We start from the raw sequence: 18,438 nt of genomic DNA, 5'->3' as shown, positions 1-18,438 counted from the left end.
CGATGCACTCCAAGTCTTCTGTGTGTTTCGCCAGAGCGCTGCGTCGTCGTCGTCGTCGTCCGTGTGGTGTGCACTCTCGTCGCCGATTACGTCAGGAGAATACAAAATTGCCATGTTGTCCAGATGCCATTTTCCAAGCTTGGGCCAGAAATCCCATGATGACGTAGGGCCAAAATGCCAGAGCTTCACCCCGCCAACTTCGCCTTTGCCGCCTTGACCTTGACAATTTTCTCGCAATTCCTCTTCGCGCCCCTAAACTCTACCATCCTCTACTCGCCCGGAACTACCCGCTGCAGCCATGTCACAGGCCAGGATTCAAGTGCCCGACAGGGTCAAGGAAGTCGCGAGGGAGGACTTTGAGCACGCAAAGGAACTCGCCAGCGAAGCTCTGCGTTCGGCCGCCTACCTCTACCCCTTCAAAGTGCGACATCGCGATAATGTACACATGGCACGGTACTAACATGTCTGCTAGGGCATCATGTACTTCTTCACCCACCGCTCGCTATGGAAGCCTCTTGCCGCCAAGATCGTCCCCACCATCTCCCTCGGCCTGGGCGTGACCGTGTTGATGTTTGCCGTCACCTATGTGCCCCAGGTCGCGCTGCTCACCCTCGTGAACGACCCGCTTGCCATCTTCACAACCGTCCTGCTCGTGCTCAGCGAGGCCTCCACCATCTTCAACGTCCTGAGCAAGAACTTCCTCATCGACGATGCCCTCATTGACACCTTCGACGGCACCCTGCTGTCTCGCAACATGACTTCGCTGGTGGCTACGGAGCGCGAGGTCAAGCGCGGAAGCGATCCGGTCGGGAAATTGGGCAAGCTGGTCGCGAAGCCTTTTGCCAAGTTCACCCCCAAGGCCATCATCCGGTACTTCATGTACCTCCCGCTCAACCTGATTCCCGTCGTTGGTACCGTCCTCTTCGTCATCCTCCAGGGACGCAAGTTTGGCCCTACAGCGCATGCCCGCTACTTCCAGCTCAAGCAGATGAAGAAGCAGGAGAAGGAGCACTTTATTGAGCAGCGCAAGGCTGCATATGCGAGGTTTGTCATACAATCACTATTCTTCTTTGCATATACTAATATCTCATAGCTTCGGTATCCCTGCTGTCCTACTCGAGCTCGTCCCCATTGCCGGCATCTTCTTCTCCTTCACCAACACTGTCGGTGCTGCGCTGTGGGCCGCAGACATGGAGCAGACGAACAACAGCGGCGAGAGCACCACTGCACCGAACCTGCGCAATCAGGCTCAGCTGGCCAAGAAGTCAGAGTAGTGAGCAGATGGCACAAGCTTTGGTGAAAGTATTCCTGGCTTGATGCTAATACTTTTCTGCAAGGGACTTTGAGCCGCATGTCCACTACGGTCCAGGAGGTCGCTATCAATACCCTTGGAAGCCTCCATAGGCCAGAGGCAATCTGCTTGGTTGGCCATGATGTGTACCTCCTACAAACTTCCTGAATAGATGGGCCATGTTCACCCACGTAGCTTGTGGCGGATGATGGCCACCACCCCTAATGCATCCTTAATGTCTATTCTGTTCACTCCCTCGACCTCGACTACTCATTGTTCTCGTGAATTATGCCATCACTGCAAAGTCTTCTTCTCTGTATTGACGAGGATGCCTGGTATATATCCACCTATCTTATTACCATGTCTAGCAACGATTGCAAAATCATGCCTGGGATCATCCCGGCACACTAGTAGCTCCCGTCATGTGTAGTGGAGACGGGAGACGTCCAGCAAGGTCAGTAGTGTTTAGGCGGTAGGCAGTCGTCGATTCAGGATAAATAATCATCTTTGCATTGAGCCCAAAGTCTGGCACGTGGGGATGCTGACCACTTGCATACTCTTGGCCTTTACTAGGGGGTAGTATAACGTTAGTTTCCCGTACTGCGGGCTGTCCGTCTTTTTGTGCATATACACATGGCCAAGGAGATGAGATAAGACGCATCCTGCGCTATTGTCTATATCTAATTGGACTTCTTGTATTCCCACGAACGGAGGTCGTTGCTCAGAGTGGAAAGAGGATATATCGCCGAGCATGTCGTTTGCAACTTATGATTCTCCTAGTACGGCTTTTGTTACGTCTTCCAAGTTGTGGGCGTCGAATCATACACGTGGTAGCTTGGACAAGCCTGTTCGCCAAGGTCAGATATCGGGACAACGCTTCGTCTACTGGTGATACTCGCCACGAACGGGTCGTGTGCCGGACCGGCTTCCTAATTGGGGGATGACTGTTCTCACCGCTGTCCTCTAAAGCTTTTGAACTTGGTGAATGTGCTTAATACCAAGATAAACATCTTACTCATGCGGTGGCATGCAGTAGCGTAGTCGAGTCAAATTGGGGAAACAAGATCCTTTTTAAGAACGATGAAAAGCCTCGACGTGGACTGGGTTGCATGTTGCGTCTACTGTGCCGACAGTGTGAATAGTAGGGGTCCACGATTCCTCTAAGAACATGCGGTTCCGTTGCGTCTACTGTGCCGACAGTGTGAATGGCAGGGGTTCACAATTCCGCTGAGATTATGCGGTACCGTTGCTAGACGTCGTACTTCGTCTGGGTAACACTCGGTGCAAGATATATCGAGCCTCGGGGAGTCGAGTCCGTAGTGAAGAGAGGTTTAGTCTGATCTAGGATGCATGCATGCGTAGTCTGTCCTGCGGGTCCGCAGGTTACTATGAATGAGACAGCCCCTTCTTTGCGAGGTTCCAATCGGATCGTCTGGCTGGCGATGGCCAGCAGAGCATTTCCAAATCCCTTGTGACGAGTACCGGATTCTGATCTGGTCAGGGTCCACGTTGACAAGCGAGTTCGGGATTGCGAAGAAGTTTTCCCTAGGGCTGAGGATGTTCATGCATCAAGACCCTGCCAAGCAGCTGACAGTGAAGGAAACGTGACAGGCGAGCGCTGGAAGCGGAAGTTAATAAAGTCTAGAAGCGGACTAGTGGGAAGATAGTTGAAGTAGTAAGGAACCACCGAAAGGAGTTTCGGAGCATGGCGTCTTCCGACTCGACGAAAGCCATGAACGATTGGTCTATGGTTCGGGATAAGTGGGTGATTGGTAGCCTGCTGCGGCATGGAGCAATGTTCCGTCGAATGCCTCGTGCCGGTGACTGAAGCCTAGGTGGTACTGCATAGGTGGGTTGTACAGGGTAGAATCTGGGACCGAAGGGTTAGAGCTGTAACTTACAGGGTGACATAAGGCGTGGCTCGCTCAATACTGGCACAAAGTCGTCGGTTGGCGTGCAGTGTACCGTATTTGCCGTAGGGCTACTATAGTGCTGACCACCTTGATCGACAGCTCAAGCTGTCTTTCCCCGTGGTCCCAGTCTTCAGCTGTCCCAGTCCCTGAGACTTGGGTCCAAGATTGGGCTGAGGCCATGCTGATGTTGACAAGGCTGAGGGATGTTGCGGATCTATAGAGCCGCTCCATGTTACAGTAGTCTCTGTACCAAGAGTAGCGTAGGTTTCCCCACTTGTCCTCGAGTGCAGTAGCGAGGTCGAAGAAGCTTGTTCAGCAGCTAACGAACGCGGGTACACAACTGACAAAGATCTGTATGGAGAGTTGAAGATGTACAGAAGAATGATTGCGAAGCTGCAGTCAGCAACGCGGAGATGAGACGGTCAGGACTGGATACCGATAGAGCGTCCCGAAAGGCTCCATCAGCGTCGTCCCCCCGGTCCCAGGGGATAGAGGTTCTTTCTCGAGGCATGTCTCCATTGAGGACGTATGAGACATTTGACCACGCAATGGACAGCAGGATGCAGCAGCGTGTGCATGCAGGCGGTCCCACCAGAACTTGTCGTTGCAGTGGTGAAGGTAGTACCGAGATAGGTAGACGAGTGCCAATGCCAGCCTGTCGGCCCCAGGCCGTTTTGCTAGGGTCAAGGATGGCGATGCACTGCGGCCTGCATGGTGTTTTTAGTGCGTCTTTTTGAGGATGGGGTCAGAGCAGCTGGCGAGAGTGAACGTGCACATCTGAGCAGCACCCCTACCCTCAAGCTGGGCTATAAGGCCCAGATCTTCAGCTGTCGTGTTAAATAATTGAGTTTCCCACCCCCCAGACAGCTTCAAGTTTGCCATAGCGTTGCCGTCCAAAGCCGTACGGCGTTTCAGTACCAAGCCTTCCTGACCCAAGCTGCAAGTGAACTTTGGTCGACTACACGTCGTCAGCCAGCAACCTCACGTCGCCATGGACTACAGCTATTTCAGCGCGCCTCCGCAGCAGCCCTATCACCACTTTCTGGGCATGCCGCCGAGTGCATTCCCCCACTCCGGAGTCGACCCGGACACTATTCGCAGCGTTGTAGGTGCTCAACGAAACGTGCCATGTCGCGCTGCCCCGCTTCCGGCCGTGGGAGAGGTACAACCTTCGAATGACTAATCTGACTACTGCACAGGAACCTCTCGACCCTACTCTGTTCCCCGTCCCCTACGATGCCTTTACATTCCACGGCCTGCCCACCCCGCAGCAGGGCTCACCCGACGCCGCTGTAGCACACACACCTATGCCTGTTGGCAGCGTAGACTCGGGGATTGGAGACGACGGCCGCGCAAGCCAGACGCGCAGCAGCAGCGAAGAGAAGGAAAGCCTCACCCCCGCGCAGAGCAGGCGGAAGGCACAGAATCGGGCAGCGTACGTGTCTCGTCTCGTCTCGTCTCGTCTCGGGTGGCACGGGATGATTGCTGACGCCTGTCTAGTCAACGCGCCTTCCGTGAACGCAAGGAGCGCCATGTCCGCGAACTCGAGACGAAACTCACGGCTCTCGAGTCGAGCACGCACTCTCTACAGTCAGACAATGATCGGTTAAAGCTCGCTCTGCAGCGTGCCAGGACGGAGAACGAGATCCTACGCGCTACCTCTGGACACTCACCTGCTGCATCGAGACCAGTATCCGCCAGCTATCCCTCGCCAGGCGCTCACCTTCCTCTAGACGAGGATAGCGACGCCGACGACGACGACTACAACGTCCAATCCCTCACCAATGGCAGCGTTATGAACGCTGCTGACAAGGAGCAAGTCGCTTCTCGCCGCACGTCCAAGGGCAGGCAGATCCCCGCAGCTCAGGCCTGGGACTTTATCCAGTCGCATCCGCTCGTCAAGCAAGGCTTAGTCGACATCACCGACGTCTGTGAGCGGGTAAAAGGCGCAGCAAAGTGTGACGGCCACGGGCCCGTTTTCGAAGAGGACACTTTATGGCAAGCAGTCGAGGAGTCGAGACGGTGTGGTGGGGACGAACTCATCTGATCTTCAACCATGGATATGATTTCATTTCTTTCCAATACCCTTTACCAGTTTTCCCGCATTGTCTTTAGGCCGGTAAGCCTGCTTTGCGATGTCCGGAGTTCCACATAGGCGGCTATGAGCAGGCCCACAAAATGAGGCGCTCTTGAATTATGGGATATCAAGGGAACGTTATTTATCTCCGACGACGAACGCCATGGATCAATGGTTGTGTTCATATCTATGTCTGATCATGACAATTCAACACATCAGATTACCACAATCAAATTGATGCGACCAATGCTCAGGTTTTGGCGATATTAGCGATCTTCACTTCTCCTGGACACTGCTCATGTTTGTCTACTGCAGCGAATAAGATAACTTGTAGTTCCTCACCAACAGAGCGTGCCGGACCTCCGAAAAACAGACTTTGAAATGCCGACATCGATAGCCGGCATCATATTACTCCTGGCATACATGAACCCCCAGCCGCCTGTGGAACATTCGGAAGCTTGTCGGCCATCATCAGCACGACCAGACTATAGCTGCTAACCCGTCGACTTCCGCTGCTTGCAGGGTTAGCCTTGGGTAACTCATTTTGCACCATCCACGTCATCAATATCCCTTTTACAAGCGACGTCTCTCTCCTGTTGATCCGAAAGCTTGGTAAAGCTTAGCAGTCCGGAATGACCGCATCCATTAGGTGCCGACTTCTGCGTGTTGACGACCATCTCGCCATAACGAGCAACAAACCAGTCAATTTGTCAATATACCACAGCGACACAATTACTATAGCGCCCCCACCACAGGTCCATCTACGCACTTTCAACTTATTATGGGTAAACTACGCAGCCTCTTCACCTGAGTGTCTCTACCTGAGAAACAGGTATGAGCTTACGGTATATTTGAGTTCAGGCTACCTCAAGATCAACTGCTTCCCAAGGGCCATGCAAGATACCGTACGCAGCACTTCAGACATGTTTTAGGTTGAAAGCTCCATGGCTACCCATGCTACTGTGCAGCAAGTTTGTCGCAGTACATCCACTCAGCACGATATTCCACGCTGATCCAGCAAGCACTGTTGAGGGGTTCTGAAAATTAAGGTTCTCGGACTCGACTCCGAACTGAAGCGATCAACAACTTGCTTGCTAGCGTCCCCGTCCGCATCCGCACTTCCAAGGTTCCTATCGCGGGTTTATTCGCGGGGAATTGAACGACATGCCAGCCTATGAGAGTTTATCATATATCAACAACGACCCCACTTCGAGCGTCAAGCAAGGAATCAACACACTCTCAGCACATGGGATCTTAGGCACGGCGACAACATCATGGGGGCCTTGCATTTGCATGGTCAAGCATGCATCCCTACAAGTTCAACCACTCGACGATGATCTGCGGTTCTTTTCAATTACATGACAATACACCATTGCCAAAATTACAGCAGCAATACCACAAGCTGGATGCTGTATCCATGGTTTCTGACATTGAGCTTGAGCGGGGTGATGTAACGAGGTTGCCTCGCACGTTTCATGTTTCTAATTGGTCATCGAGATGTTGACTCGAGATGCAGGAGGGCCTGATTGATCCTTCGCGCAATTGTTTGGTTTCAATGGTCAATGTTAATCAGGAACATACCCAATTACTTACTAGCACTGGTTTTAAATTCAAGTGTTGGCAAATCCTAACCGGTCGTCCCCGATCAATTAATACGAGGTTGCGGTGTACATGGTGATAGAATAGATAGTCTTGCGGAGTACATCTGTGATAGTTGATGCCCCATGAACGCGAGAGCTTACTCTTGTATTCGACGCTAGAAAGATTCAAGCACAACCTCTTCTACCGACTATGGCCAGTCAACCACGGAGCTCTCTATCCGACAAAGCTCAGATACGAACCGAGCACGTGCACCGGAGAAACCAGTATACTTACAAACTAACGCAGGCTGCCTTGGGACAACATGTACTCTGCAAGCCACACTCGTATCGCCTTGGGCAGCCAATTTGAAATGCAGACTCTCAGATACGAGGCAGTATGTATATGCAGTACAGCATGCACGTCAACCCCGGTCCGATTACCTAAAGCGGTGCAAAGTCAGCGAGCGAGAGTGTCGGTGGGCGGTGTGTCAACAGCGTGAAATACGCTGGGGTTGGCAGAGGGTAGACGAGTTGAGGTAATGGGCTTGGAACATGGATGCTGTGCATATGTAGGAGGGGGACTGTGAGATGCCGGTCTTGACCGACTTGCTGCGCTTTGTATTTGTGCGCGACTTGGATTTGGGAAGATATGGACTTGACGAGTTTATCTTTATTGCTTGGAAGTTGGGTATACGTGAACAGATGACGGTACTGTTGATGGATAAATAAGTCTTGTTGGTAGCATTTGCGCGCGTATCGTGTGCATCGAGCTACTACATCTACAAATGTACTGCGCAGTACGGATCATACGGCCAAGATTCCGTACCAGCTTTCAATGCTTTGCAGATAATTCCGTGTCTCGAGGAGACAGAATGAGTTCGACACTTGCGAACGGTCAAGCGCCCTGATCGAGACTCAACGCAGGCCTGCTCGTCGCGGCCTATATGAAGCTTGACGACGGATGCTGCTTCGACCAAAGTGTCTCTTCCCTTCATTTCTCCATCCTCAGTCGCAAATATGCGCCGAGGAGAGGAACCGCGCATGCCGCATATCAGGCCTACAATGGTCGCATAGCTTCTCAATCCCAATCGCTATCGTCGTCGTCTCCACCCGTCTTGCCTTGCCGTATCGAGCTCGTGTTGACCTCTGCATCTTCCTTCCTCCGCTGCTGCAGTCGCGAGTCGCCCACCTTGACGGCGCCAACGTCCACGAGCAGTTTTTCCACGTCTTGCGCGCTGGTTCGCGGCCCACTCAAGTCCCTCAGCGTGACAATCTGCCTTCTGATATCTCCGTCCCTATATATCAACACAGTCGGTGTGTTCTTATCTGGATACCCCTCAATGCACAGATCCGCCCGCATCTGGCAGAACTTGACGTCCCCGAATCTCTTGGCGAGTTCTCGCCATATCTCAATCAGCACCCTCGACTCGGTATTCGTGCCCTGTGAGCTCGTCAAGAGGACAAGAACGTGTGCCTTTTGCGATGCCTCGGTGACGTCTTTCGAGTAGTCGGGCTTCTGGAGGTGGTAGACCTGGTTGTAGATGCTCGCGGCCGTGGTAGTGGATAGCTCAGCCATGCGCTTCTTGCGGTATGATTCGAGGAAATCCTCGTCCTCTTCATCCTCCAGCTCCGCGAGTTCATCCAAGTCCTTGCCTTCTAGCCTGTTGTCGTGTGCGAGTCTGCGGGCTTCTTCGATGGCTTCTTGGATCATAGGAGTTGGTGACGGGGGCTTTTCGGGGATTACGCCGTGCTTGCGGAGTATGTCGTTCCTAGAATTTGCCGCTTAGTGAGGGTTTATACGGTATGGGAGGTAGGGAGTATACCATTCTGTGTCTGCGTTCGGGTCGTCGATTGGGACGTTCATGGGGACGTCTGGCATCTGCATCGTGGCGAGTTGCGGGCAGAGTGTCGTGTAAGAGGAGAGTTTCCTATAGGGTCTATAATATTCAATTGAACTCGTGGTTGTAGTGCGACAGTGAGACGTATTGCAAAGATTGATGCCTTCGAAAAGTGTCACGACTTCGCGAAGCTTCGTCTGGACCCTGCAGATCTGCCCCGCGCCGCATGACGCACCCACTCATTCTAAGACGACATTCATCACACAATCTCGTATACTCTTGCAGACAACATCTTCAACTCCATGATGTTAATTTCCGTTCAATATAGTGTCCAATTTTTTGTGCATGGTTATGTACGAACGGATCCAAGCAACATGAGGCTGCGACACAGTTTATCTGCCTCAGCTGAACGGTAGCCTAGTCGCCTATTATGCAGTTCAGATTCTTGACAAGTAAACTATCACCTGTCGCATTGGTGTCTCATGAAACTGCAAACTCGTCGGTACCTACAATGTCAGTTATTTCTAGCCGAGAAGGCGTTTTAAGAAGTGGATGCACTGAGCAAAGAGCAAAACGTGGCTGGATTTCTAGGCTTTATCTAGCATCATTGTCACATTTACAAGACTCTTGATCAGACGGGGTATTTTCATTAGCAGGAAACTACCAAGTATAGTTTGCATTTATATCTAGTGAATCTAACAAAAAAGAAATGTTAAACTGGTCGTCGCCTTCCTCCCTTTACATAATAGTAAGTGATGAGTGCTTAGCAGTACCAATGTGTTCTTGTTTTACCACCGCTCCGAGTCCAATCCTCCGAAAAACGAGAGCATCAAGCTCGATTGGCTCTAGGAGAAGCACTGTATACGAAAAGCCCTCACTAGCCACCCCAAAAGGGCATCCTTTTGCCACAAATAAACAGTAAAATTCTCGACTGTATCCCAGATCAAACGCGGCATATCCACAATGTGCTTCGTCGCAGTCTTCAACGGACATCTCAAGATGAAAAAGATCACTGCAATACCATGCTATTGCCGGCTTCCCTTGGTGTTCACTGGTTGAGATTGCATGCTTCTTTTGACAGGAGTATCCTTTCTTGAGGGGCCCAGAAATATTTAGTCTTTGTCCTTTGATTTCAATTCCCTCTGTCAAGTAACGTACGTCCTTTGTCGAAGGCCTGTACCAAAAGTCTCTTGGCCCAATCATGGCCGCCCAACTCCAAGAAGGCACTCTACCTTCCATATCAGCATTCCGCCGCATTGAGTCAGTTCTCGCCCACAGTAATAGGCCCGGTAACATATCAGTCCACACTCCAAAATGGTAGTTCGCATCGAGGGCTTTCTTCATTTCGTTTGCTAGGCCTTGAAGTGCTATCAAGGTGTCGGTGTAGCGCGTCAGTCTGCAATTGCAGTAGCTGATTAAGACGGAGATCCAATGATCGCCATCTGGGCCAGCCAAAAAAGGGGGTCCTTGACGACCAACGATAAGGTTTTCGAGCTCTCTGCAATTCCAGAAGATGTCCCCGTTTCCATAGGTAATGGTTCTCCGAGCTAGAATCCGCTCTTGGACAACCCAAGCTCTTTGTCTCAGAGGCAGCATCGTCATTGTTCGGTTGTTCGGACTCAATACACCTAAAGATAGTGTGAAGACGGAGTTCTTGTTATCGCTCGAAGGCGAGATGTAGGGAAGCTGAATCCTCACGTTCGGAGCTATCCTATCCTTTGCAAAACACCCCTTGGAAGAATCAGTAGCATCAGCAGCGGCGATAGTAACACGGGCTTTTGCATATATTAAACCCATACTTTCTGCTTCTCGAAGCCAGTCGTCCTCGTCATCTTGGATGATACAGAGCGAATCAATCCACAAGTACTGCAGTCCTACCTGGCGAGCTGTTATGATTGCATCCTTGAAAGTTTGAGGAAGGTTGGAGAACGGAATGCCTTCGAAGTGATCCTGCAATGTCTTCTTCGTTGTTGCTAGGGGGCGTTTGTCTGGTGGTCCCCAGCAATGACTGAGTGCCGCATAATGACTTCTGATATGGGCTCCTTCCACCAATTTTATTGATTGTATAGGTCCTCCGAGGTCAAGGATTCTTGTTGGTAGTACTGGTCCTTGGAGTTCGTCCAGCTGTTCCCCAGAAATCATCGTCTCGCATTGAGTGTGGTTTTTAACGCAATCATCAAGCCACAGTTGAATTTGATCGAATGAATCCTGCGTACCAGTATCTTGCAGTAGTTCCTTTCTAGCTACATCCCCTGAGATATGCGCTGGATGCTCTAAACAAACGTAGTTAGCCCGGTTTATTCATTTCATCACTTAAGCCGCACTCTTCTATGCGTTTTGGCAACATTAAGACATGGAATTAAAATACAAGCATACAAAATTCCACTCACCATCATCGACCCATAGGCTAAAGCACACTTCAAAGCCATTCTGGCCCTCCAAAAAATGATCCAGACTTAGAGGAGTTTCAATGCTAATACAGTAAATCCCAAGTCGAGGATCCAATTCACCCTCATCATTAGGCCCGGGCTTGAATCTGTCTTCCTTGCCGTAGGTATGTACTTTCAGAGACCCAGGTTCGAAATTGTTAGTTAAGAACTCGAGGATCTGACTGCTGTCTAGAGACCCGAGGTAGCTGAAGTATTTCTTTTTGAAGCCGATCAATATAAACTGGCACAACTCGCAAGATGAAGAGGATGAAATCCACGTCGCAATAGAGTTTAGATTTTTTCGATTGTAGGCTAGGTGGTGGTTGTGTGCATTGTCCTGAGGGAGATAGTTGGATGGAGAGAAGAGGTGGTTAATATATGAGGAGCAGGCTGAACATAACCACTGAGACATGGTAAGAGGATTTTCAAAGCGCCTACGCCCTTGGTAGTAACGCAAATGTATGAAACACTCCTGGGTAGCAAATAAATCGATTGAGACTTAGGTCGGCATTATTGTAAGGCCCGGAAAGGCGGAATGAAGGAGCATGAGCAAGGCGTTGAGAAGGCAAGGGCTGTCATCAGCTGTAGGTGGGGCTACGACCTAACCTGATTTAAATAAACTTAGTCAGCGGTTGCTGTTGATGACCATAGTTGATATCCTGAAATTGGCCCCTACTAGCTCCAGCCGGTTTGGGTTTGTATTTTCGGTGCTCTTCTTTCTTAAGAAAGTTTATTAGTTATGTTGACTGACTAGTGGGTAGATCGACGACAGTAGGTAAGAAGGTTTCCAAAGCGCATACGGCCTAGTTGAGCTATCGCTAGTTCTGTGAAGGTACTTTGAGTGTGGAGAAGTTTGTGATTACATTGATTCTGTACCCCGTACTAACAACCGCCCCGGAAGCATTACGGGCTTCATATCTTTCGTCAAGCTCGCTGAAGAATTGACGAACAAAGCCGTCCGCACCTGTCTTGATAATCCACAGCTTTTCCCACCAGAGAGCAAGACATACATTGTCTGCGCAACGCTCAACAACAACGTCGTTACTGCTCCTGAGCAACTGCGTGTCATGTATCGCGGCGTCAGATCGCTAAACATGCTAGTGTTCAGTGGCACTACGAGTGGTCGAACCAAGCACTCATCGACAACGACACACATCTAGGGACAGTCTTTATCGACGGGCGAAGTGGATCGCCTCGGGCCTATGTAGAGGATAGAGATATCACAGACGTTCCCGAGAATGCTCCAGCATGGAGAGTCGCTGTTGAAAATGGACAAACGCGGTATCAACTAACAATTAGCAATGTTGTCATTGAGTCGCAAACCAACCCTCCTGTCAACCAGTGGATTCTCAATGGACAGAAGTGGATTATGTGGAACGGGCACAGCTGGGCCAGTCAGTAGTAGCCGTAAATATTATTGAATTTGGGTAGTCTGAGCTACATCTACACGAGCGCGTGCGCGTGCGATGTGACGATTGAGTATCTCCCAGCCTACGCACCCAGAAGCCGTACACTCCCGAATCGTTGGTTGCTTCTCGCTACATCCAGGGCTGTGCGACCTTTGTTGGAGACGATTGTAGCATCAGCACCTCTTGAAAGCAGATACGCCACAATGTCGTCTCTGCCCTGCTCAGCTGCATTGAATAAAGCTGTTCCAGCTTCCCCTATTCCCCACTCTAGCCATGAACGCTCATCATTTCGGAACCAGATGCTATCGATCGGACAACCCAAGTTTAGCAAAAGTTCGACAACCTCTAGGCTGTCTTCACCACTTCTTTGCATAGCAAAATGGAGCAGCTGCCCATGCTGGATACCGCTACTGCTGTGGTCGAGCAACAGTCTGATTGTGGACATTGGAGCGCGGCAGATCGCTACCGACACCGCTGTGACGTCAAATTCCCCTCGTGCGTCGGCTGAGGCTCCCTTTCTCAGCAGCCAACGAACAAAATGCTCGTCATAGACGAAGCTCCTGACCATCATTAGCTGTGCTGGTGGCGCGTCTGTTGATGTGCTTACCCAAGACGCGGATACTTCGAACCTTGATCGGTCTGACAAACGTCCCAGCCAAAGTTGATGAAAATCTGTGCTACAGCTGGCGACTTCACGCAAGAGGTCACTAGGTGAGGCGTCCAATTCTCGCACAGGAACAGAAGAACATCGAGGTGGTTAGCCTTCGCTGCATCACTAAACGCAGCGGAAACGCCGACCAAGCTATCGTTCGGATGGTGGACTTTGATATGTTGCAAGATGGTGATGACGTCGGCAAGCCTACCTGCTCTAGTGGCTGCGCGCAGGTTCTCTACTTGAGTTGACACGGAGAGCGGTTTGGCGGACTGTGCCACCACATGAGTGAAAGCCTTTGGAAGCAACAAACGGGCGATATCCGTGAAGCGCGTTGGGACGTCTTCATTGATGAGGCTAACACCTGCAACCTTGAGTAAGTACACGACAGCTTCATATGCTTTTGTAGACACGGCGCCGGCAAGAGCTAAAAGCAATGCGCGTTGGTCATATTGCAGGGATGTCAAAAGGCTGTTCATGACTTCCGTGTTACCAAACCCGGCGGCCCAGAAGAGACTGTCCGCATAGCGTGTAGAGTCGTAGACGGGCAGGTGAGACATGATGGTATGGAACGCTTGCTCGTGGTTTTCCAAGCATGCGTCGTTCATTGCTCTCACAAGCAAGGCCTCTTCAATGTCTAATTGGATCTTTGGCAAATATGTTTGCAGCAACGCCCACTGACCACATTCTGCAGCCGTTCGCATGAAACGTAGCCAAAACTCTTCCTTGGCCGCCGGAGTGAGGTCTGCGCGTCTGGAGTTCAGTAACAGCCCAACGGATGCTGCCTGGTTGCTCCTGACCATGCGGATAACAGCGTCATCGTATGTAGACCTAGCGATGCGGTTTTTGTGATTGAGAATTTCGGTCAGCACACGGTCATGGCCAGCAGAGGCGGCAGCTTCGACGGCATTCATGAGGCGAAGTCCAGCAAGATGTTCGTGGGTCTCCCAGTCCCAGTAGTGAAGCAGGAGATGTACCATTGTCAAAGATCCAGATGACGTCGCTGTAGCTAGAGCCTCTCCAAAGAGTGGCGTACTTGAAGCAGCGTTGACTCTGTCTTCTAAGAGTTTCCGTACCTCAACATCCTCGTCTGCCCCGATAGCTGCTACGAGAGCATTGTCCTTGATCGATGCAAGTGGGAGGCACTTTTGTTTCTCCGCGGTAAGGCAGTCAAGAAGCTTCCAGTACATCATTGTTCTCGCGGCGGACGTTTCGAGAGCTTGCACGTATCGACTCCGGAGATCAGACTTGGCGTAGCTAGCGAGATCGTCCGCTGTGCACTTGATAGCATAGCAAAGCACTAGCTCATCCGTGTTTCCAAGCAACATCTTTGAGTGAACAAGCCTTTGTGTCATAGCCTCGCCAAGTTTTCTTTGAAGGAGAATCGCTTTCGGCAGGCGAAAGATTGAATTCTGGACGATTGAGTCGAATTGACCTAGATCTTGTCAGGTTGGTAGTTCGACAGCTGTCTTAAGGCATCATACGACATGTTTCCCGGAGTTTGGTAGCGTGTTGCAATTCAGTTTGTTGCACAGCGATGTCGATCACTAGTTGCAAGAGCTCAGCTGGTAGCTTAAGCATAGACATTGCAAGCACGAAGTGAGCTTGAGCGTGCACGGGAATCGAGGAGCTAGCTTCGAGCACCTAAAAGTGCCCGTTTTCACAATGCAAATAGCACAGCGACAACAGCTGGTAATTTTGATGCGCAGTAGGTTAGAGGCGCCGTATGCAAATAAGAATGCAGGAAGCGATTGCAGAGGAGCAAAGCGAAGTAAACTACGTCAGAGGGGCGCTTGAAGGATTATCTCAAACAAACGTTATTAACTTAATTTGTAGTGGCCCGTAATTCACCCGTAGCTGCTGCAGTATTCTGCCTAAGGTTATTATTCTACTAGTGGTTAATAGCAATTACGACGACACAGCGTTAGCCCTCAACTCCCGTCTTTCAACCAGCGATAGTTCAACTAGGGCGTAGGCGTTTTGGAAATCCTCTTAACTCTAGTTTTTCAAATTTCCAAAACGCAGCCCCTTTAATCGTCGCCCCACAACCCCACCGTAAAGCCCCTACCCTAGTCATGAACACACACAGAAGAATACAAATAATCAAAACTATTCTCTTCAAACAGGCTGTATATATACCCAACATTCCCCAAACATCAACATGGGATCTGTAACCCGGTGGCAGAGTAAAGTGAAAGATTGAAGCCCCGATTAGAGTCTAATCGAGTGTTGCTGTTATCCGAACTTGAAGTAGCCGGCTGTTCGATCCCTGTACTTTGTGGACCCCTTTAGTGAGAAAAACCTTTGCGTGTTTTTTTTGTTTTTCCTTCCTTTTTTTAATTTTGTGTGAGAAGATTTGTTATTATTGGTTACTGGCCCCCCTGGACTCTTTTGTTTTGCTAATGGAAGATGCTACAACGCCTATACTCCCTCTCAACGAGCGTGATGAATGGCCGGACTACAGCACTGAATATTCTGTCCAAAAAGCAGGCCGAAAGCTAGCTTGCAGCAAGTTGCGAAGAACAATGAGCTTCAATTACAGATTCGCACATCAGAGCGCACTTCTCATCCTACAACGATTTTTAAAGGAATGTTTTGATATCAATTTGAGCTACAAATATATACGCATCATTCGTGTATATATACGTCTTCATCCGACAGATGTCACAGTACACGTTGAGTGTGACTGTTTCGACTTCCCCTCCCCCCATCTATCCACACGAGATCTCTCCCACCGCCAAATCATGCGTGCCCACCTTCTATACGCTTCTATAGTTCAGATCTCTAAAAGAACTTGCCCTTCCCTCCCGCTGCAACACTGTGCTCAAGCACTGCATCGTTCTCGTGCTCATCAAACGCACCAGGGCGGGCAATCTGCCGAGGAATAGGCCGATCAAGCGCGGTGAAACGATGGCCCTTGACCTTTGCCCACACGAAAAGGAAACCTATGCGCAGACCGCAGGCACCGAAAGCCCAGAGCAAGCCTCCAAAGGGGGCGGCCATGAACGCGCCTACGTATGCGTTAGCTATGGATCAAGGTAGTAGCGGGCAGATGACGAACCAAACACGCTCCAATCATTAGCGTATAGAGTTTCGACGATGAGTAGTTTACTGGCCTTGTTCGCATCGCCATCGTAGAAGACCAGGCCGAACAGGAAGATGGTGAAGATGCCTCCCAATGCGCCGACCACAAAGTCGAAACCGCGGTACCAGTAGAACCTCTCACTCAACCCGATGACCAGACACGGCACAACCGCAGCGCTGACAAGATCGCTGATCAGGAAGATCTGCAAGATATCCGGAGCGCGCAACGCCACGACTACAACGGGGAAGATGATAGCAACAACGAGAGCGCGGATGATCCAGATGTTGAGCTTGTTGCGGAACAAGTCGTTGCTGGCAGTGCTGATCATGGCGGACTGATGAGAGTCGAATGCAGCAGTGGAAAGGGAAACGGCCATGACGAGAATGACGCCGATAACCCACGTCGGAAGTGTGCTTAGCAGGGCGAAGAAGGAGAGAGAGACGTCATCACCAGTCTTGAAAGCACCAGACCATACAGCTAGCATGCCACCTACGCCGAGCAGAGTGAGAATGATGAGGACACCAACACTGGCGAGAGAGACACCAATCCAGAGGTCTTTGTCTGTGCGCGAGGCGAATGTGCGCATCCAGAATCCAGACAAAAAGAAGTCGTTCGTCAAAATGGCGACAGGGAGGATGTAAATGAGCTGCCAGCCTAGGAGCGAGGGCTTGAGGAATCCGGATTGGTCGATCAAGGAGCGGTCGATGTGCGTTTCTACACCAACGGCGATGATGCCTAGAAGGATGAGGCCGAGGACCATGGCACCTTGGATGTTGTCTGTTACGATGGAGACTTTGAAACCGCCGAGCGCTACATGTCGCATTTCAGCATCGCCTCAACTAACTCCAAATTAATGCACCCTTACATGTGTAGATGGTGGTAACAGCGCACTGCACAATCACAACCGGCAAGCCGTTCAATCCCGTCAGGAGATTGACAATCTGCCTCATTGCCGAAATCTCAGAAACCATGTACAAGAACATGGAAATAAGAGTGCATGCGCTTAATAGCAAGCCTCCAACGACGCCATAGCGCTGCCTCGTCCACTCCGTCAAGACGAAGCCTTCTGGGCACTTTCTTCTAATGATCGGTCCTAGCGCACCGAAGATGAGAAGAGGTAGCGACGAGGCTAATGCATAGACGAGCAATCCTTGAACGCCGGCAATGGTGGCAATCTGGGGATACGTGAGGAGAATTCCGGACCCGAGAGCTGTAGGTAAGAAAGACCTAGGTCAGCATTCTGAAGTAGTAAGGGGGTAGGAAGGGGAGTAGCGGCAGCACGTTCCTCACGCAAGTATTATCTTGATCGAGTTCTTACGGTACTTCTCAGCTTCCCCTTGACAAGGCCCGAGCACCCCAGATAAGACATCTGAAGCACTCAAAACCAGTCTCGGTTCCGCGCCCGCAGTGTAGCCGCACAGAAATTCTGCCCTCACGTTGCTGACTTGGACGGTCGAGTGATGTCCAAGAAAGCAGACATGAAAGCAGCTTCTGTGAGAGATCTCAAATACGAACCTAAGGACTTCAAGCGCTTGACGGATGATATGCGCATCTTCAATGACATTTCCTCATTTCAAAGTGGAGGGACATGGATGTCGTGATTTCGGTACTGCCGCTGCTCTTCACGCGCATAGACGCGCTGATGCACGGGTGCACTCACACGCGGCAATGAAATTGAGAGCGAGCGGAACGCCTGTGCAACGTTAGTGATGGTTCGTTGGTGGTAAGAGGCCTGCAGCAACACGATGTCGCGCAAGGACGGGGAGCCGATGCAACGGGCTTGTCGGTATTCTGACCCTTCTGTGTACGGTTGCTCGACAACCACTCAGTCTTTGATTGATGTCGCAGACGCCATGCAATATAGCATCCGACGACTCTAGATGAATGCATTAGCTTCCTCACGCCATCTTACCCACATCCCATCTCCCAACCCCTAATCATCACTCACAAGAAAGCTCCATAAGTGAGGTAAATAATGGCATTTGACGCCGGAGTAGATGGAACGCCCATGATGCACACAATCTCCTATTCAAGGTGATGATCAAAAGTAAGGGTGTAAAAGTGTAGAGCCAACGAACGAGCGAACGAGGTGGGACATGCAGGGTTTAAGCTCCGACCAAAAGTTTTTGCTCGTCAACCCCGCGCCTTCCTCATTACATCACTA

The 18,438-nt window shown here is 50.7% G+C and overlaps 10 protein-coding genes across 10 annotated transcripts; 4 read left to right on the top strand and 6 right to left on the bottom strand.

The window, feature by feature from the left end:
• Positions 1-228: 228 nt before the first annotated feature.
• On the top strand, positions 229-1,369 carry K460DRAFT_165735 (uncharacterized protein). Its single transcript, XM_040926916.1, has 3 exons — positions 229-421; positions 473-1,044; positions 1,094-1,369. The coding sequence occupies exons 1-3, from the start codon at positions 299-301 to the stop codon at positions 1,272-1,274; spliced, it is 876 nt and encodes a 291-aa protein (XP_040783918.1). The 5' UTR covers positions 229-298; the 3' UTR covers positions 1,275-1,369.
• Positions 1,370-1,757, top strand: K460DRAFT_165736 (uncharacterized protein). Its single transcript, XM_040926917.1, has one exon. The coding sequence runs from the start codon at positions 1,464-1,466 to the stop codon at positions 1,719-1,721; it is 258 nt and encodes an 85-aa protein (XP_040783917.1). The 5' UTR covers positions 1,370-1,463; the 3' UTR covers positions 1,722-1,757.
• Positions 1,758-4,195: 2,438 nt separating this feature from the next.
• On the top strand, positions 4,196-5,251 carry K460DRAFT_293853 (uncharacterized protein; the record flags this gene model as incomplete). Its single annotated transcript, XM_040929453.1, has 3 exons — positions 4,196-4,309; positions 4,404-4,639; positions 4,705-5,251. The coding sequence occupies 3 exons, from the start codon at positions 4,196-4,198 to the stop codon at positions 5,249-5,251; spliced, it is 897 nt and encodes a 298-aa protein (XP_040783916.1).
• Positions 5,252-7,939: 2,688 nt separating this feature from the next.
• Positions 7,940-8,746, bottom strand: K460DRAFT_408821 (thioredoxin-like protein; the record flags this gene model as incomplete). The annotated part of the gene is made up of 2 exons (XM_040937197.1): positions 7,940-8,630; positions 8,685-8,746. 2 exons carry the CDS (start codon positions 8,744-8,746, stop codon positions 7,940-7,942), a joined length of 753 nt encoding a protein of 250 aa, XP_040783915.1.
• A 605-nt stretch (positions 8,747-9,351) lies between these two features.
• Positions 9,352-11,673, bottom strand: K460DRAFT_343992 (HET-domain-containing protein). The gene is made up of 2 exons (XM_040931238.1): positions 11,090-11,673; positions 9,352-10,972 (listed from the first exon to the last, which is right to left on the bottom strand). Exons 1-2 carry the CDS (start codon positions 11,538-11,540, stop codon positions 9,438-9,440), a joined length of 1,986 nt encoding a protein of 661 aa, XP_040783914.1. The 5' UTR covers positions 11,541-11,673; the 3' UTR covers positions 9,352-9,437.
• On the top strand, positions 11,664-12,530 carry K460DRAFT_408819 (uncharacterized protein; the record flags this gene model as incomplete). Its single annotated transcript, XM_040937196.1, has 5 exons — positions 11,664-11,712; positions 11,780-11,826; positions 11,890-11,903; positions 12,030-12,197; positions 12,230-12,530. The coding sequence occupies 5 exons, from the start codon at positions 11,664-11,666 to the stop codon at positions 12,528-12,530; spliced, it is 579 nt and encodes a 192-aa protein (XP_040783913.1).
• A 2-nt stretch (positions 12,531-12,532) lies between these two features.
• Positions 12,533-14,732, bottom strand: K460DRAFT_419423 (ankyrin). Its single transcript, XM_040938010.1, has 3 exons — positions 14,674-14,732; positions 13,145-14,624; positions 12,533-13,097 (listed from the first exon to the last, which is right to left on the bottom strand). Exons 2-3 carry the CDS (start codon positions 14,542-14,544, stop codon positions 12,620-12,622), a joined length of 1,878 nt encoding a protein of 625 aa, XP_040783912.1. The 5' UTR covers positions 14,545-14,624; positions 14,674-14,732; the 3' UTR covers positions 12,533-12,619.
• Positions 14,733-15,890: 1,158 nt separating this feature from the next.
• K460DRAFT_369381 (uncharacterized protein) lies at positions 15,891-17,084 on the bottom strand. The gene is made up of 2 exons (XM_040933953.1): positions 16,251-17,084; positions 15,891-16,200 (listed from the first exon to the last, which is right to left on the bottom strand). The coding sequence occupies exons 1-2, from the start codon at positions 17,032-17,034 to the stop codon at positions 15,974-15,976; spliced, it is 1,011 nt and encodes a 336-aa protein (XP_040783911.1). The 5' UTR covers positions 17,035-17,084; the 3' UTR covers positions 15,891-15,973.
• On the bottom strand, positions 16,981-18,150 carry K460DRAFT_369380 (uncharacterized protein). Its single transcript, XM_040933952.1, has 2 exons — positions 17,790-18,150; positions 16,981-17,484 (listed from the first exon to the last, which is right to left on the bottom strand). The coding sequence occupies exons 1-2, from the start codon at positions 17,836-17,838 to the stop codon at positions 17,114-17,116; spliced, it is 420 nt and encodes a 139-aa protein (XP_040783910.1). The 5' UTR covers positions 17,839-18,150; the 3' UTR covers positions 16,981-17,113.
• On the bottom strand, positions 17,897-18,284 carry K460DRAFT_292639 (uncharacterized protein; the record flags this gene model as incomplete). Its single annotated transcript, XM_040929362.1, has 3 exons — positions 17,897-17,967; positions 18,071-18,150; positions 18,223-18,284. 3 exons carry the CDS (start codon positions 18,282-18,284, stop codon positions 17,897-17,899), a joined length of 213 nt encoding a protein of 70 aa, XP_040783909.1.
• Between the last annotated feature and the right edge of the window lie 154 nt (positions 18,285-18,438).

The sequence above is a fragment of the Cucurbitaria berberidis genome, assembly GCF_010015615.1.
Source record: "Cucurbitaria berberidis CBS 394.84 unplaced genomic scaffold K460scaffold_5, whole genome shotgun sequence".
In the NCBI taxonomy this organism is placed as follows: domain Eukaryota; kingdom Fungi; phylum Ascomycota; class Dothideomycetes; order Pleosporales; family Cucurbitariaceae; genus Cucurbitaria; species Cucurbitaria berberidis.
The sequence above is the reverse complement of the archived record's forward strand: the minus strand, read 5'-3'. Positions and strand labels throughout refer to the sequence as shown.